Below are 12,952 nucleotides of genomic sequence, written 5' to 3'. Positions count from 1 at the left end.
GGGGTTTCTCTAGCACTGCTGCTGGAGCTATCGGTGTACAGAAATCGTTAGAGGAGCAAACAGCATATAGGCCACTGTCACCTCACTGTAGCCAACATAGACTATTCTACTGCAGTGACTCCATTTTCAGAACCGATTTACCCTATGTAACACATTGTTAGAAAGACAAGACTATTGTTTCAGATGGACCACACTGGGGCATCACACTGGAGGTGAGAATGGAAAGACAAGATAGAAAGTAAAGCAGAGAATAAGAGAGAGAAAAAGGAAGAGTGCGAGAGGGGGAGAGAAAGAGAGAGAGAGAGAGAGAGAGAGAGAGAGAGAGAGAGACAGACCAGGAGAGGGGAGAAGTTCGGCTCTGCCTGCCTACCTGACAGTTGACTCAGTTGGATGTGACTTTCACAGTCTGCTGGCGGTTTGTGTGGAAGCCATCACATCTGTGACTCGGCGCTTGATTAATGAGCCTCTCAACCTGTCTGTGCCGTGTGAGGAAGGGCCACGGCCTTATCCCAGGCATCACTGATTTATTCGCCTTCGGAGCAAACCACCAGATATCACACACGCACACACGTGTGCGCGCGGGCATACACACAGACCACTACACAGACACTCACTCACACACACACGTATGCATGCACAAACACATGCACGCACACACAATACACACAAAACTGCACCAGGGGCGTAATTTATAACTGTTGCGTACGTTTAAAACTAAATATCTGTGTGCGCCATTTCTGAAAAGACTGCACATGCCCTAAAATATTGAGATTCATAAACTTGGTGCATGCCATACATACGTATGTTTCCCGTTGTAAATCAGACCAGTCCTGAAACTGTGCGTGCGTAAACGAGAACTAAAACTCTGCCTTGAAAAATACGCATCATTCCAACAAGCTCTCACAGTCTCAAGACAGAATTAGACGTTCATCCATGTTTCTCAAACGTCAATTTTCGAAGATGTCCCAAACGTCAAATCTTGAAGTTGTTCCAAAAGTTGTTTAAGGCTAACTTTAGAAATTAACTACACATTTTTTAAAGTGAGGAATGGAATGGTTAGGAATGGTTACGGAAAGGGTTAAGGTTTTGGATAGGCTTAAAACAAAATTCTCAAAAATAATTTTCTATCGTTGGATTCAAACATGCAACCTTGGGCACCAGAGGCATATGCTTACGCCCATCCATCATCCCTATCCATAAAACCGAAACCTACTTGAAGGTAACAGCGCTCACTGTTGCCCCCTAGTGGCCAGTTTCCACGTCATCACCCAATGTCCTCAGACACGGAGGGACGTTGAATACTGACTTGTACTATGGGTGACATGGCTGAATATGAACCCAGGAATTTATTCTGCAATGATTATGAAAATATGTATGATATATTATGTTAATAAATTAAATATTGTTTACCTGAGATATTTCAACCTTTGAATTACAGACGTAGGCTATTTGGCCTATTAAAAAAAATCAGAAATGAAAAGGTGAACCGTCTGTTCTATGTTAAACTGCGCTCCGGATCGGACCGCATAGAAAAATATACTTGAAATAGAGTCTAGTTGATCTATTTACTATTGTAAAGTGGGTCCAATTAACTGAGAAATGGGACGTTGTAGACCTATAAGCTTCTTCGTGAGTATGAAACCATCACAGTCAGAAAAGGTGAACAATTTATTCTGTAATGATCATGGAAATAAAATTGGAAATACATTCGGTGCTTATTTCTAATTATTTTTTAGAATGCAAAGATGCAACCACCCCCCCCAAAAAAATATTCTCACTAATGGCAAAAGATTGCATTTTATTTACCTGTGTGTTTTTTATCGTGAATAAGCATGTCATCATATCCCTCATCTCCACAAAATACTAGGCTACTTGCCTGCTTGCAATGCAATACCTCAACCACTAGAAACTGGGCATACACATGGTCTGAATTTTGCGGGAGCTCAGCACATTCTTATGTCAAGTTGAGTTTTTATAAATGCCACATTTTGTGTGAAAACTGGCACACGCACGTTTTTGTTGTTGTTGGTATATTTAGTATGCAATGATTATAAATGAGGCCACAAATGACAGCTAACGAAAACCGTAATATGTCAGTGTTGTCCAAACGGAGAAGTACAACAAAACAAGTGTGTAGAACCGACGAGACAAAAGATATATTCCAGCAACAGGAGCACTTCTCTGTCCCAACCTGTCAGTCAGTCAGAGGGACACCACCACGAGGGAACAGAGGAGAAAAAGGGAGTCCTTTGCTCAATGACACATCACATGCTACTGACTTTCAAAAGTGACAGTCTTTTTGAATTTCCCAGCTCACAAGATGGAGGACAACCGACGGCTTCAGAAACGGGCTGTTTCATCCATACTGCAGAAACGTCACTCTCCCTAACCTTGATAGCTCTGTTCTGCCTGTGATGTCGGAGTTCGTCGAGTCCAGAGGTGAGTAGGCTACTTTTCAAATGTAATCCATTACAGTTACGAGTTACCTGTCCAAAATTGTCATCAGTAACATCCTTTTTGGATTACTTTCCCCTTAAGAGGAATTCAAAGAAGAAGAAAGGGTCCATCAAATGCATTTGGTGTGTCGTCATAGTGGTCTCTGATTTGGGGTCAGACTCGTTCAGGTGGAACAAACACACTTGCGCCTTTTGTCTATGCCGAATTGAATGTCATTGAGAAAACAGAAAGTTATCAAGGCAACATCCTTTCCGAATTCAAAAGTAATCTAATAAGTAATCATATACTTTTTCAAAAGTATCTGTAATCTGATTAAATATTTATTTGCTGGCAAGGTAACTGATTACAGTGACAGTTTTTTGTAAACAGATTACATGTAGCTGATTGCATGTCATCAGTTACTAACGAATCCTGGTCGAGTCACATATGCCCCCAACCTAGGGGGCGCACTCCGCATAGGGTGCGCCACCGTTTAGTGGGGGTGTGGGACCTTCCCTGATTTGAGGGGTAAAAGAATGAATTGTGATTGGTTATAAACAATCTCAAATTATGCACAAATCTGTGTTGCTTTAGGTTAGAAATAACTGGTAAAATGCCAGAGGAAGACACAACTCTGATACACATGGGAATATCTTTGCTTTGTCTTTATGACATTCAGAATCTGAGCTACAACCTTTTAAAGTCGAAGAGTCAAAGAAAATGCGTGGGAAAGAAATTGTGACTCTGACGCTGTCAATTGATCTGTTCACTTTCTGCAAAAGAGAATATGTACAGATGAAGTCGGAAGTTTACATACACCTTAGCCAAATACATTTAAACTCAGTTTTTCACAATTCCTGACACTTAATCCTAGTAAAAATTCCCTGTTTCCGGTCAGTTAGGATCACCACTTTATTTTGAGAATGTGAAATGTCAATAATAGTAGAGAGAATGATTTATTTCAGCTTTTATTTCTTTCATCACATTCCCAGTAGGTCAGAAGTTTACATACACTCAATTAGTATTTGGCAGAATTGCCTTTAAATTGTTTAACTTGGGTCAAACGTTTCGGGGAGCCATCCACAAGCATCCCACAATAAGTTACTCCCAATTGCTCCCAAGGATGAACCAGACTTGTGGAGGCCTACATTTTTTTCTGAGGTCTTCACTGATTTATTTGGATTTTCCCATGATGTCAAGCAAAGAGGCACTAAGTTAGAAGGTAGTCATTGAAATACATCCATAGGTACACCTCCAATTGACTCAAATGATGTCAATTAGCCTATCAGAAGCTTTTATGACATCATTTTCTGGAATTTTCCAAGCTGTTTAAAGGCACAATCAACTTAGTATATGTAAACTCCTGACCCACTGGAATTGTTATACAGTAAATTATAAGTGAAATAATTTGTCTCTAAACAATTGTTGGAAAAATGACTTGTGCCATGCACAAAGTAGACTTGCCAAAACTATAGTTTGTCAACAAGAAATTAGTGGAGCGTTTTAATGACTCCAACCTAAGTGTATGTCAAGTTCCGACTTCAACTGTATATTTAATTTGAGGGTTCATATAAATGATCACAATAAACCTTATTTGGTAGAGGAATAACATTTTGGGAAATCAGGTCTAGACTTTATTTTCCTGATCCATTAGTATAGAAATCGCCTATCAAAAGAGGTCTTGAATTGCAGAAACTGAGCTTCAAAACAACAAAATGGTGACATTTTTCAAAGAGGGCCCTGAGGAAAAAAATGCTTTGGAAACGCTGAGATCAATTTAAAACTCCACAGAGACAAACAAGCATCACCTTTAAGACGAATAAAAAAAACAGTCCTCTCCTCCCCCTTCACCCCTCCCTCCCTCCCTCCCCAGCCGAGACCATTCATTCAGGCATGTTGAGAACCAGAGAGCCTCTCCTCAGGGTGATCAGCATCCGTGGAGAAAGAAAGATGAACATTCTGACATATTTGTTTTTACTTTATTCCCAGGGAAAAATCCCACCATATGGTGGCGGTTTGGAACAGATGGTATTTGTCTACTTCCTGAAAGCACTGTGTCTATCGCAGTGATTTAAAAATCTACTCATCCGTGTGGTGACGTGGACTGGCATTTCCCACAAAGCACTGCACTACTATTGTACCAGAGGCGGTAGTACCAGTGACAATGCAGAAGAAATTCAGAACTTTTCAGCTCATATGTACGGTATGACTCTATACAATGTTCGATATTCTCACTGTACATTGTTTCACATGCGCTTGAAATTTGTTGGGGGGAAACATGCTCTGAAGAAGAGCGTCTGCTAAATGACCCAAAATGCCAAATATAAAATGCGAGCTGACATGTAGTTCTGGGGGATGATTTTGGGAGGCTCTGTCTTAGTTGTCAGGTAGCAGGCCTGGAGGGCTGGAGAGGATTAATCAGGCTGGTTCTGTTGAAAAGCTCAACCTGAAGATGATGGATGACATACCGGCCACAGAAGCGCCAAAGTGACAGGTGACAAAGAAGGACACCCACACCTGTATAAATTTTCTCCGCTCCTGTCGGCCTCAACGACAGTGTCAAGGTGTGTGTGTGTGAGTGTGCTGTCCTGTCCCGTAAATGAAGCCATCCCACCACTGATTTAACAAGGCTTCTGTAACTGACTGGCTTCTTAATGTAAAGATTCACCCATTTGTGAATGTTGTTATTGTTTTTTTTTTTGTGCATCTCTGAGTGATGTTCTATCGAATCCCTGGGTCATTTCATGTTGTCTGTGTGTGTATCTGAGCTACTGCCGTTCAAGCAGGCAGAATTCTGTTCAGAACTAATATGTCTATCATACATGTCAGATTTCAATACTGGCCGATGTCATAATGTGGAAGGTTGTCTTCTAACGAGCTAGCCACCCAGCCCATAGAGAGAGCGTTGCATTGTGGGCTTCGTAGTCAACTTGAGCTGCAACAATTCCCTCAACGATTTACACATGTTGCTCCCAACCTTATTATAATGACAAAAATTTCAAGGAATGAGTGATTTCGGTTGGATTTACCCCTTAACTCCTATCCCCTCCATTATAATGTGATCTAGAGTCCAGACACTCAAACTATCATGCCACTGGCACAATACAATATAGCCAGGGTGAACGTGCTAGGCTGGGCTGTGGACTCACAGACAAGGAGACTGGCTCGATCTTATCAAATCTTCTCAGTGGCAATAAGGAAGATGAGTTAGTGGAGAGGACAACGCCACCTCTGAAGTAAAGTGCAACGAAAGTTGTGTATGAACTGGCCTAGTTGCTATTGCTTTACTCAATGCGATATAAATGTGTCATCCTCATCATCGTCATCATTCTCACTACGATATCATCTACTTCCTCCATCGGCTCCTCATCATCATGTTTTTCAACCAAGTCTGTCCTCCTATGCTTTGAGGGGTTCTCCATGCCCTCCCAGAGGCACCATAGAAGAAGGAGAGAGGGTCCGGGGAAAACTTTGACAGCTTAGAGCTATCCCGCAAACTTCTTCTTCTCTGAGCGTCTCAGTCAAATCCAAAGCCAGTTGGTAATCTCCTGTAAACCTGCTCCTCTCTCAACAAAGAGCAGACTAATGAGGCAAACTAGACAATCGTGGACGCTTTTACTGCAAGATTAGGATGAATTACGAATGATATAATATTCTATATGTACACCCTCCCTACTCGCCTTCTCTGCCATCCTCGACTGCTGTCCTCTGCCATCCTCGACGGCTCTCCCTTTCGCTCTCTCTTTGTCCTCTCTCTTTCCCCTCGTCCCTCTCTTCCATTATCTCTATTATCTCTGTTTTGCTCTCCCTCTCTTTCTCCCCCCCTCTCTCTCTCTCTCTCTCCCTCTCTCTCCCTTTCTCTCTCTCTCTTCCTCTCTTTCTCTTACCTTCTCTCACCCTCCCTCTCTCTCCTCATACAGTTCTGCCATCCCCATTCAGGGCCATTCATGAATAATCCTTGCAGTAATTTGGCTCAGACGAGGCCTGACAGTATATGTTTTGAACACATGTGCAACAAAGTGGTGGTGGTGGTGGGGGGCTGAGAGGAGTAGGGGGCTGAGCCCAGGGACACGGGCGCGTTGCACTTCACCCTTGTTAGAACAGTGTCCTTGGCAGAGACGCAGAGCTTGCCCTTTGTTAGAAGGTGCGTGTAACAATGAGGTTGATTTAAAATGGATTTCATGTGGCCAGCGAGACAAGGTGCACTAGCCTTACGGCAGCCTGATAGCTCTCAGGGTGACAGCTGTGAATTGAGGTCTGAGTGTGGGCTGAAGTATTGCTGCCTAATATGTGTCACCTACCTGCATAAATATTTATGCCCCTGTTCAAAGCAGGGAAGGAGGGAGGAGGGGAAGGGAGAGAAAGTTGGAAAAGTTGAGCACCGCTTCAATCAGGTGACAAGAGGATCTAAATTAGCCCCCTCTCCCCAGTTGATAATAACCTCTTCAAGGCCTTGTGACAGAATACACCTTTACAGATGTAGGATCTTAATTTGAGCCAGTTTGCTACAGCAGGAAAACAATCCTGCAGCAACAGGAAATGTAGATTATTATTTGGATTATAATTCATGGACATTTTTTGTAGGGTTTGGTACATTTTTTGTAGGGGTTGGTACATTTTTTGTAGGGGTTGGTACATTTTTTGTAGGGGTTGGTACATTTTTTGTAGGGGAAAATCAAGTATGACATTTCAAGGTGGAAATAACAATCTTCAGAAGCCTTTTTAACACTATAAGTTTGACATTTTCTGCATTGCATTTCCTGCATTCTCCAGCAACAGGGTGATCAAATTAAGATCCAACCTCTGCATCATGGCACACTACAAGCTCATCGTATATACACACACATCTCAGTACACCCACCCAGATAATAGGATAGAGCAGAGGGCCAGGAGTTCTTCCTGGGCTTGCACCCTATCTCACACCACTCTACATTCCACTCACACCACTCTACATTCCACTCACACCCCTCTACATTCCACTCACACCACTCTACATTCCACTCACACCACTCTACATTCCACTCACACCACTCTACATTCCACTCACACCACTCTACATTCCACTCACACCACTCTACATTCCACTCACACCCCTCTACATTCCAATCACACCACTCTACATTCCACTCACACCCCTCTACACTCCACTCACACCACTCTACATTCCACTCACACCACTCTACATTCCACTCACACCCCTCTACACTCCACTCACACCACTCTACATTCCACTCACACCACTCTACATTCCACTCACACCACTCTACATTCAACTCACACCACTCTACATTCCACTCACACCCCTCTACACTCCACTCACACCACTCTACATTCCACTCACACCACTCTACATTCCACTCACACCACTCTACATTTCACTCACACAACTCTACATTCCACTCACACCCCTCTACATTCCACTCACACCACTCTACATTCCACTCACACCACTCTACATTCCACTCACACCACTCTACACTCCACTCACACCACTCTACATTCCATTCACACCCCTCTACATTCCACTCACACCACTCTACATTCCACTCACACCACTCTACATTCCGCTCACACTCGTCTCAAAGCTTGTAACAATAGGTGAATACTTTAGTCTTGTTATTTTCTAAGAAATGCATACTCTTTGACTGTTTCCTGTCTCTCCTTTCCTTCCATGAAACTCACAGGAGCCCCGGTCTTTTGAAAAAAAGTAAGAGTGCAAAGTCGCCATCCACAAAAAGTGTCCCTGATGACTTGGCTGTCTGGTCTGACGTTGTTTTGGTGAAGGGGGAGATCCGGGGAAATACATTCATAAAAGAGGAAACTCAACCGCCTAGGTATTGTATATTTATGTGCCGCAAAGTATCTCTTCATCAGCTCAAAAGAGGGAGGAGCCATTACCTGTTGACCAGGAGTGCTCTCAAGGTCACCTGACTCATCCCCTGGTAAGTTGGCAGCAGTGTGGCCCAGTCCCAGGCCCAGTCTCCCACGGCTGCCTGTTGATATATGAGGAGACACTATTGTTAGTTATTAATCTGAGTTAATATGATCAGTAAATTACAGCTCCAGCTGGGGTGGACTAACTAAGGAGGAGGGGGGGGGTCCTGAACGAGGACGAAGACACACCATATCAATCATGTCCGCACAAGAAGGTTTTTATTCCAATAAGACAGCAATTAATTTATAAATCCATTTGGGGGGATGTAGCCATCATTTATAAAAAGATAAATACATTTTGGGAGGGGAGTCGTTACTCTTCGAACTGTTTTCTCCATGGCACACCGCCCAGCCCCCCCTTTCTCTTCCTCCCTCTCTCTCTCTCTCTCTCTCTCTCTCTCTCTCTCACTCTTTCTCTTTTTCTCTCTCTCTCTTTCTCTTTTTCTCTCTCTCTCTTTCTCTCTCCCCCGCCTTTGTGAGCAGGGAAGAACAGCACTTTGTCGGAAAGGCAAATTAAATTCCGATTGCTTTGATTGCCAAAATGTCACTCTTAACTCCAGGCTGAGTTTAATTGACAAAAGGAGGAGAACGTGACTACTGCACCCTTCCCTCCACCCCCCCCCCTTTTCTCCCTCAGAGGTGATTGATGGATCTGGCTTTTTTCTCTCCTCCCTCCATTTGATTTGACAAACAACACAGGCACCTAAAGCGGAGAAGGCATTTTAATCATTCTCTTAATAGGGTGTTTCTATGCAAAGCTATGCAGCCTCCTCTGATAACGAGAGAAACAGAAAGCCAGAGGATTATAGTGTGTCTGCTCTGAAGAACAATAGCAGAAACGCAGGTCTTTTAGAAGGGATCACAACAGCATCAACGCATCCCAAAGAGGTACAAAGAGAAAAATGTATCTGGAAAATATGGGACTTTGTTGATTGTTATGTATGATATCGCTGGTGTGTCCCATGACAGAGAAGTTATCTCGCATCGAACCAAACTACCTGTAGCTCCTACAATATCAGACATTTTAACTTGACGTTGATGCGAAGCTTAGGGGAGAACGTTTGGGGTAATGGGGCTTCTGCTCAAAGCCTTGAAAGAGCTGTACTTTAAAAGTCGCTTTAAAAATAAAAGGTAAAAATTCCTCTTTTCGTTCACCTTGTAATGTTTCTTTGGACACCTTCACAAACATAAATGCTGCTCTGAGAGAGAGAGAGAGAGAGAGAGAGAGAGAGAGAGAGAGAGAGAGAGAGAGAGGAGAGGAAGACCTATGGAGATTTGTGAAATCTCCAAAAAGCTTCTGAGGTGGTCACTGTGCCCAGTACTCCCCATTCCAACACAACTTTCGTGGCCTTGACCCAACTTTAAAGACACATACAGGTAACTGCTAAAATAATGGATCAGCAGCATAAAGAGTCTTAATAGAGCAATGGGCCACCAAGAGCCAGAACAGCTTCAATGCACCTTGGCATTGATTCTACAAGTGTCTGGAACTCTACTGGAGGGATGTGACACCATTCTTCCACAGAAAATTCCATAATTTGGCGGTTTTGTTGATGGTGGTGGAAAACGCTGTCTCAGGCACTGCTCCAGAATCTACCATCAGTGTTCAGTTGGGTCGAGATCTGGTTACTGAGATGGCCACGGCATATGGTTTACATCGTTTTCATGACCATTCAATGACCACTCGTGACCTGTGGATAGGGGCATTTCCATCCAATGGGGGCATAGCCATGGTTTGCCAAAATAATGGCCTGCCCAGCACTTTTGTAAATGATCCTAAGCATGATGGGATGTTAATTGCTTAACAATAGAACCGCTGGGTCTCGCTGGACCCCCCCATCAAGTTAATAAGCAGTCATTCTGACTTAAGTGAGGAACCACACCTGTGTAGGAGCAACTGCTTTCAATATAGTTTGTATCCCTCATTGTGTTTCCATTATTTTGGCAGTTACTTTTACATGCACACACACACATTCAGAAAAACATTATAATAGCAATTTAAAAAAATACTGAATTCAAGATTTACAGAATACTTTCAAGTTCTTAGATGTGACATTTGAGTTTATCAAAAATCTTGCGTTGTGTGAGAAAGACAATTATAAACTGGGTGGTTCCAGCCCTGAATGCTGATTGGCTGAAAGCCATGGTATACCACGGGTATGACAAAACATTTATTTTTACTGTTCTAATTATGTTTGTAACCAGTTTATAATGGCAACAAGGCACCCCAGGTGTTTGTGGTATATGGACAACATACCACAGCTAAGGGCTTTATCCAGGGCCTCCGTGTTGCGTTGTGATTAAAAACAGCCCTTAGCCGTGGTATATTGGCCCTATACCACACCCCTGTGCCTTATTGCTTAACTATAGCTTTCAATTGAAACAATGGTATCAAAAAAAGAAGAAGAATGGACAGAGGACCCACCTGGTCTAACTTGTTGCTGCCGATGTGGTCAAACTGGTGGAGGGGGTTGAACCGGGGTGAGGGGTGACCAGAGCTGTCTGTTCCCAGGTCAAAGGTCACTGTCTGAGGAGAGTCAATTGGGGGGTCACTGGGAACACACAGCTTGGACCTCAACAGTGGCTGGAGAAACACATAGAACAGAAGGATGGAGGGAGGGAGAGAGAGAGGTCAGAGAGTTAAGCATTTCACACATTTTCAAGAACACAGGGGCAAGTACAGCTGTCCTCAAAGACAATTATCTGGAAGGTCATTTAGCACAATTCCTATTATATCTTTGCCATTTTAATTAGTACATCTCTGATTTTAAAAAGTACAGACCCAGACATAATGGACACTGGGATGCTCTCCTTCCACCTATTCCCTGTTTGATTGGCCCAACAGAAGTAGAAACTAATCAGTTTCAGATATAGTTCCAGAGATCCAGTAATGGACATTGGAATGGGCTCTCTCTCTCTCTCTCTCTCTCTCTCTCTCTCTCTCTCTCTCTCTCTCTCTCTCTCTCTCTCTCTCTCTCTCTCTCTCTCTCTCTCTCTCTCTCTCTCTCTCTCTCTCTCTCTCTCTCTCTCTCTCTCTCTCTCTCTCTCTCTCTCTCTCTCTCTCTCGCCGTCTCTCTCTCTCTCGCCGTCTCTCTCTCTCTCTCTCTCTCTGTATTCCCTGATTGATTGGCCCAACAAAAGTAGAAATGAATCAGACCTCATTAGAAATAGAAACAGAGATACAGGACAATGGCAGAGGATGAGGATATGTATAGACATCCAGACACAGAGATAACTATTTCATGGTAGGAGCTTACTTTCTACCCTCATTTCTACAGTGTAACCTTTGGTATGGTTTTGCAGAAGTGCAGGTGGAGGAACAGGCTTGGTGCTGTGGTGGTGGTGGGGGGAGTGGGGTGTGAACAGAGGCACACCAGTGTGGATCCACTGCACACACATCAGTCAGCCTGTCACCCCCCCTCCCAGCCCAGCCCAGGCCAGCACACACCAGCCCAGCCGTCCAGCCTGACCTGGCCATCCTTGCCTTGACCTTGTTTGGGTAGAGGAGGCTACTAGTAGGGGGTACTTTGGAACATGTTTGGGCCTCACTGTCTCCTGGCTACAAAACAACATCCCTCTACCACTCACTGAGGCTGAGAGTCGTGGAAGAAGAGTTGAAGAGATTTGAATTGTGGTATAAGTGGACTTGGTGCTATGAGTTACAATATTGACAAATTACATTATATTTGCGTACAGCCACCATAAGAAAAAGGAGAATAACCAAGAAGATATTTGAGGATCTTTAGACTTCTGTCCTCCTCCCACCCCCTTGCCCCTTTCCTTCCTCCCTCTCTCCATCTCTCCAGCCCTATCACTCACCTGTACCACACATACAGTAAGTTGCAGGGAGGTCAGTGGCTACTACCGTGTGATGGTGTCAGAGTTGGGTCTTCCTGGTCTCAGCCAGGCAGCTGGGCAGCAGGCAGATCCAGTGGTAACCCCCCACACTTTCACCCGCTCCCCCTACCCCTCCCCCCCAGAGCAGACGCCGGCCCCAGGCCAGCGGCCACCAAATTGCGGGGGAGAGGGAGTCCTTCCTTACCTCATTGACTTGGATGATATGATAGATTTGCCTCAGGTACTCGGAGCCACCTGGTTTGTGGCAAATCTCCAGGAGTATCAGCCCTATTTTCTGCTCAGTCGCCTCAGCCACACCGCCGCCGCCCCCCTCCTGTGGAACACCACTCTCGCCCCACTCAAACGCACTGAGAGAGGGAGAGAGACAGAGATAAAGAGAGGGGGGGGGGTGAAAGAGTGAGAGGTGAGATACAAAGAGAGAAAGAAGGAGGCAGGGGAAAACAAAAAGCCACAGTTACCATGAATATCTGCTCCCTGAACAGTCCATTTCTTTGAGGGATTTAGCCAAAGAGCTCCAAATACATGGCCACACTTTATTCTGTTGTGACCGCACTTGAATGGATATGAAAGATTTACACTTTAAAAACATGTAGGAGGGTTCAAGGTTTGGGCTTTTATTTCCTTGCAGCACTTTTGTCCCCACTTTTCATTGAACGTTTCAATTACAGGCCTTTTTCTAAAACCGTTTGTGTGCATCTCTTTCTGCAGCATTGAGGTGTGTATG

General features: G+C 44.0%; 1 protein-coding gene across 1 annotated transcript in view; it reads right to left on the bottom strand.

The window, feature by feature from the left end:
* Positions 1-12,952, bottom strand: part of kiaa0825 (KIAA0825 ortholog) — a 148,719-nt gene that overhangs the window by 75,991 nt on the left and 59,776 nt on the right. Inside the window, exons 17-19 of the mRNA XM_064937848.1 lie at positions 12,413-12,575; positions 10,796-10,954; positions 8,335-8,429 (exon numbers count right to left, since the gene is read on the bottom strand). Of these exons, the coding sequence (XP_064793920.1) occupies positions 8,335-8,429; positions 10,796-10,954; positions 12,413-12,575 (417 nt within the window). The remainder of the gene's footprint in view (positions 1-8,334; positions 8,430-10,795; positions 10,955-12,412; positions 12,576-12,952) is intronic.

The sequence above is a fragment of the Oncorhynchus masou genome, chromosome 25 (genome assembly GCF_036934945.1).
Source record: "Oncorhynchus masou masou isolate Uvic2021 chromosome 25, UVic_Omas_1.1, whole genome shotgun sequence".
Taxonomy (NCBI): Eukaryota; Metazoa; Chordata; class Actinopteri; order Salmoniformes; family Salmonidae; genus Oncorhynchus; species Oncorhynchus masou.
The sequence above is the reverse complement of the archived record's forward strand: the minus strand, read 5'-3'. Positions and strand labels throughout refer to the sequence as shown.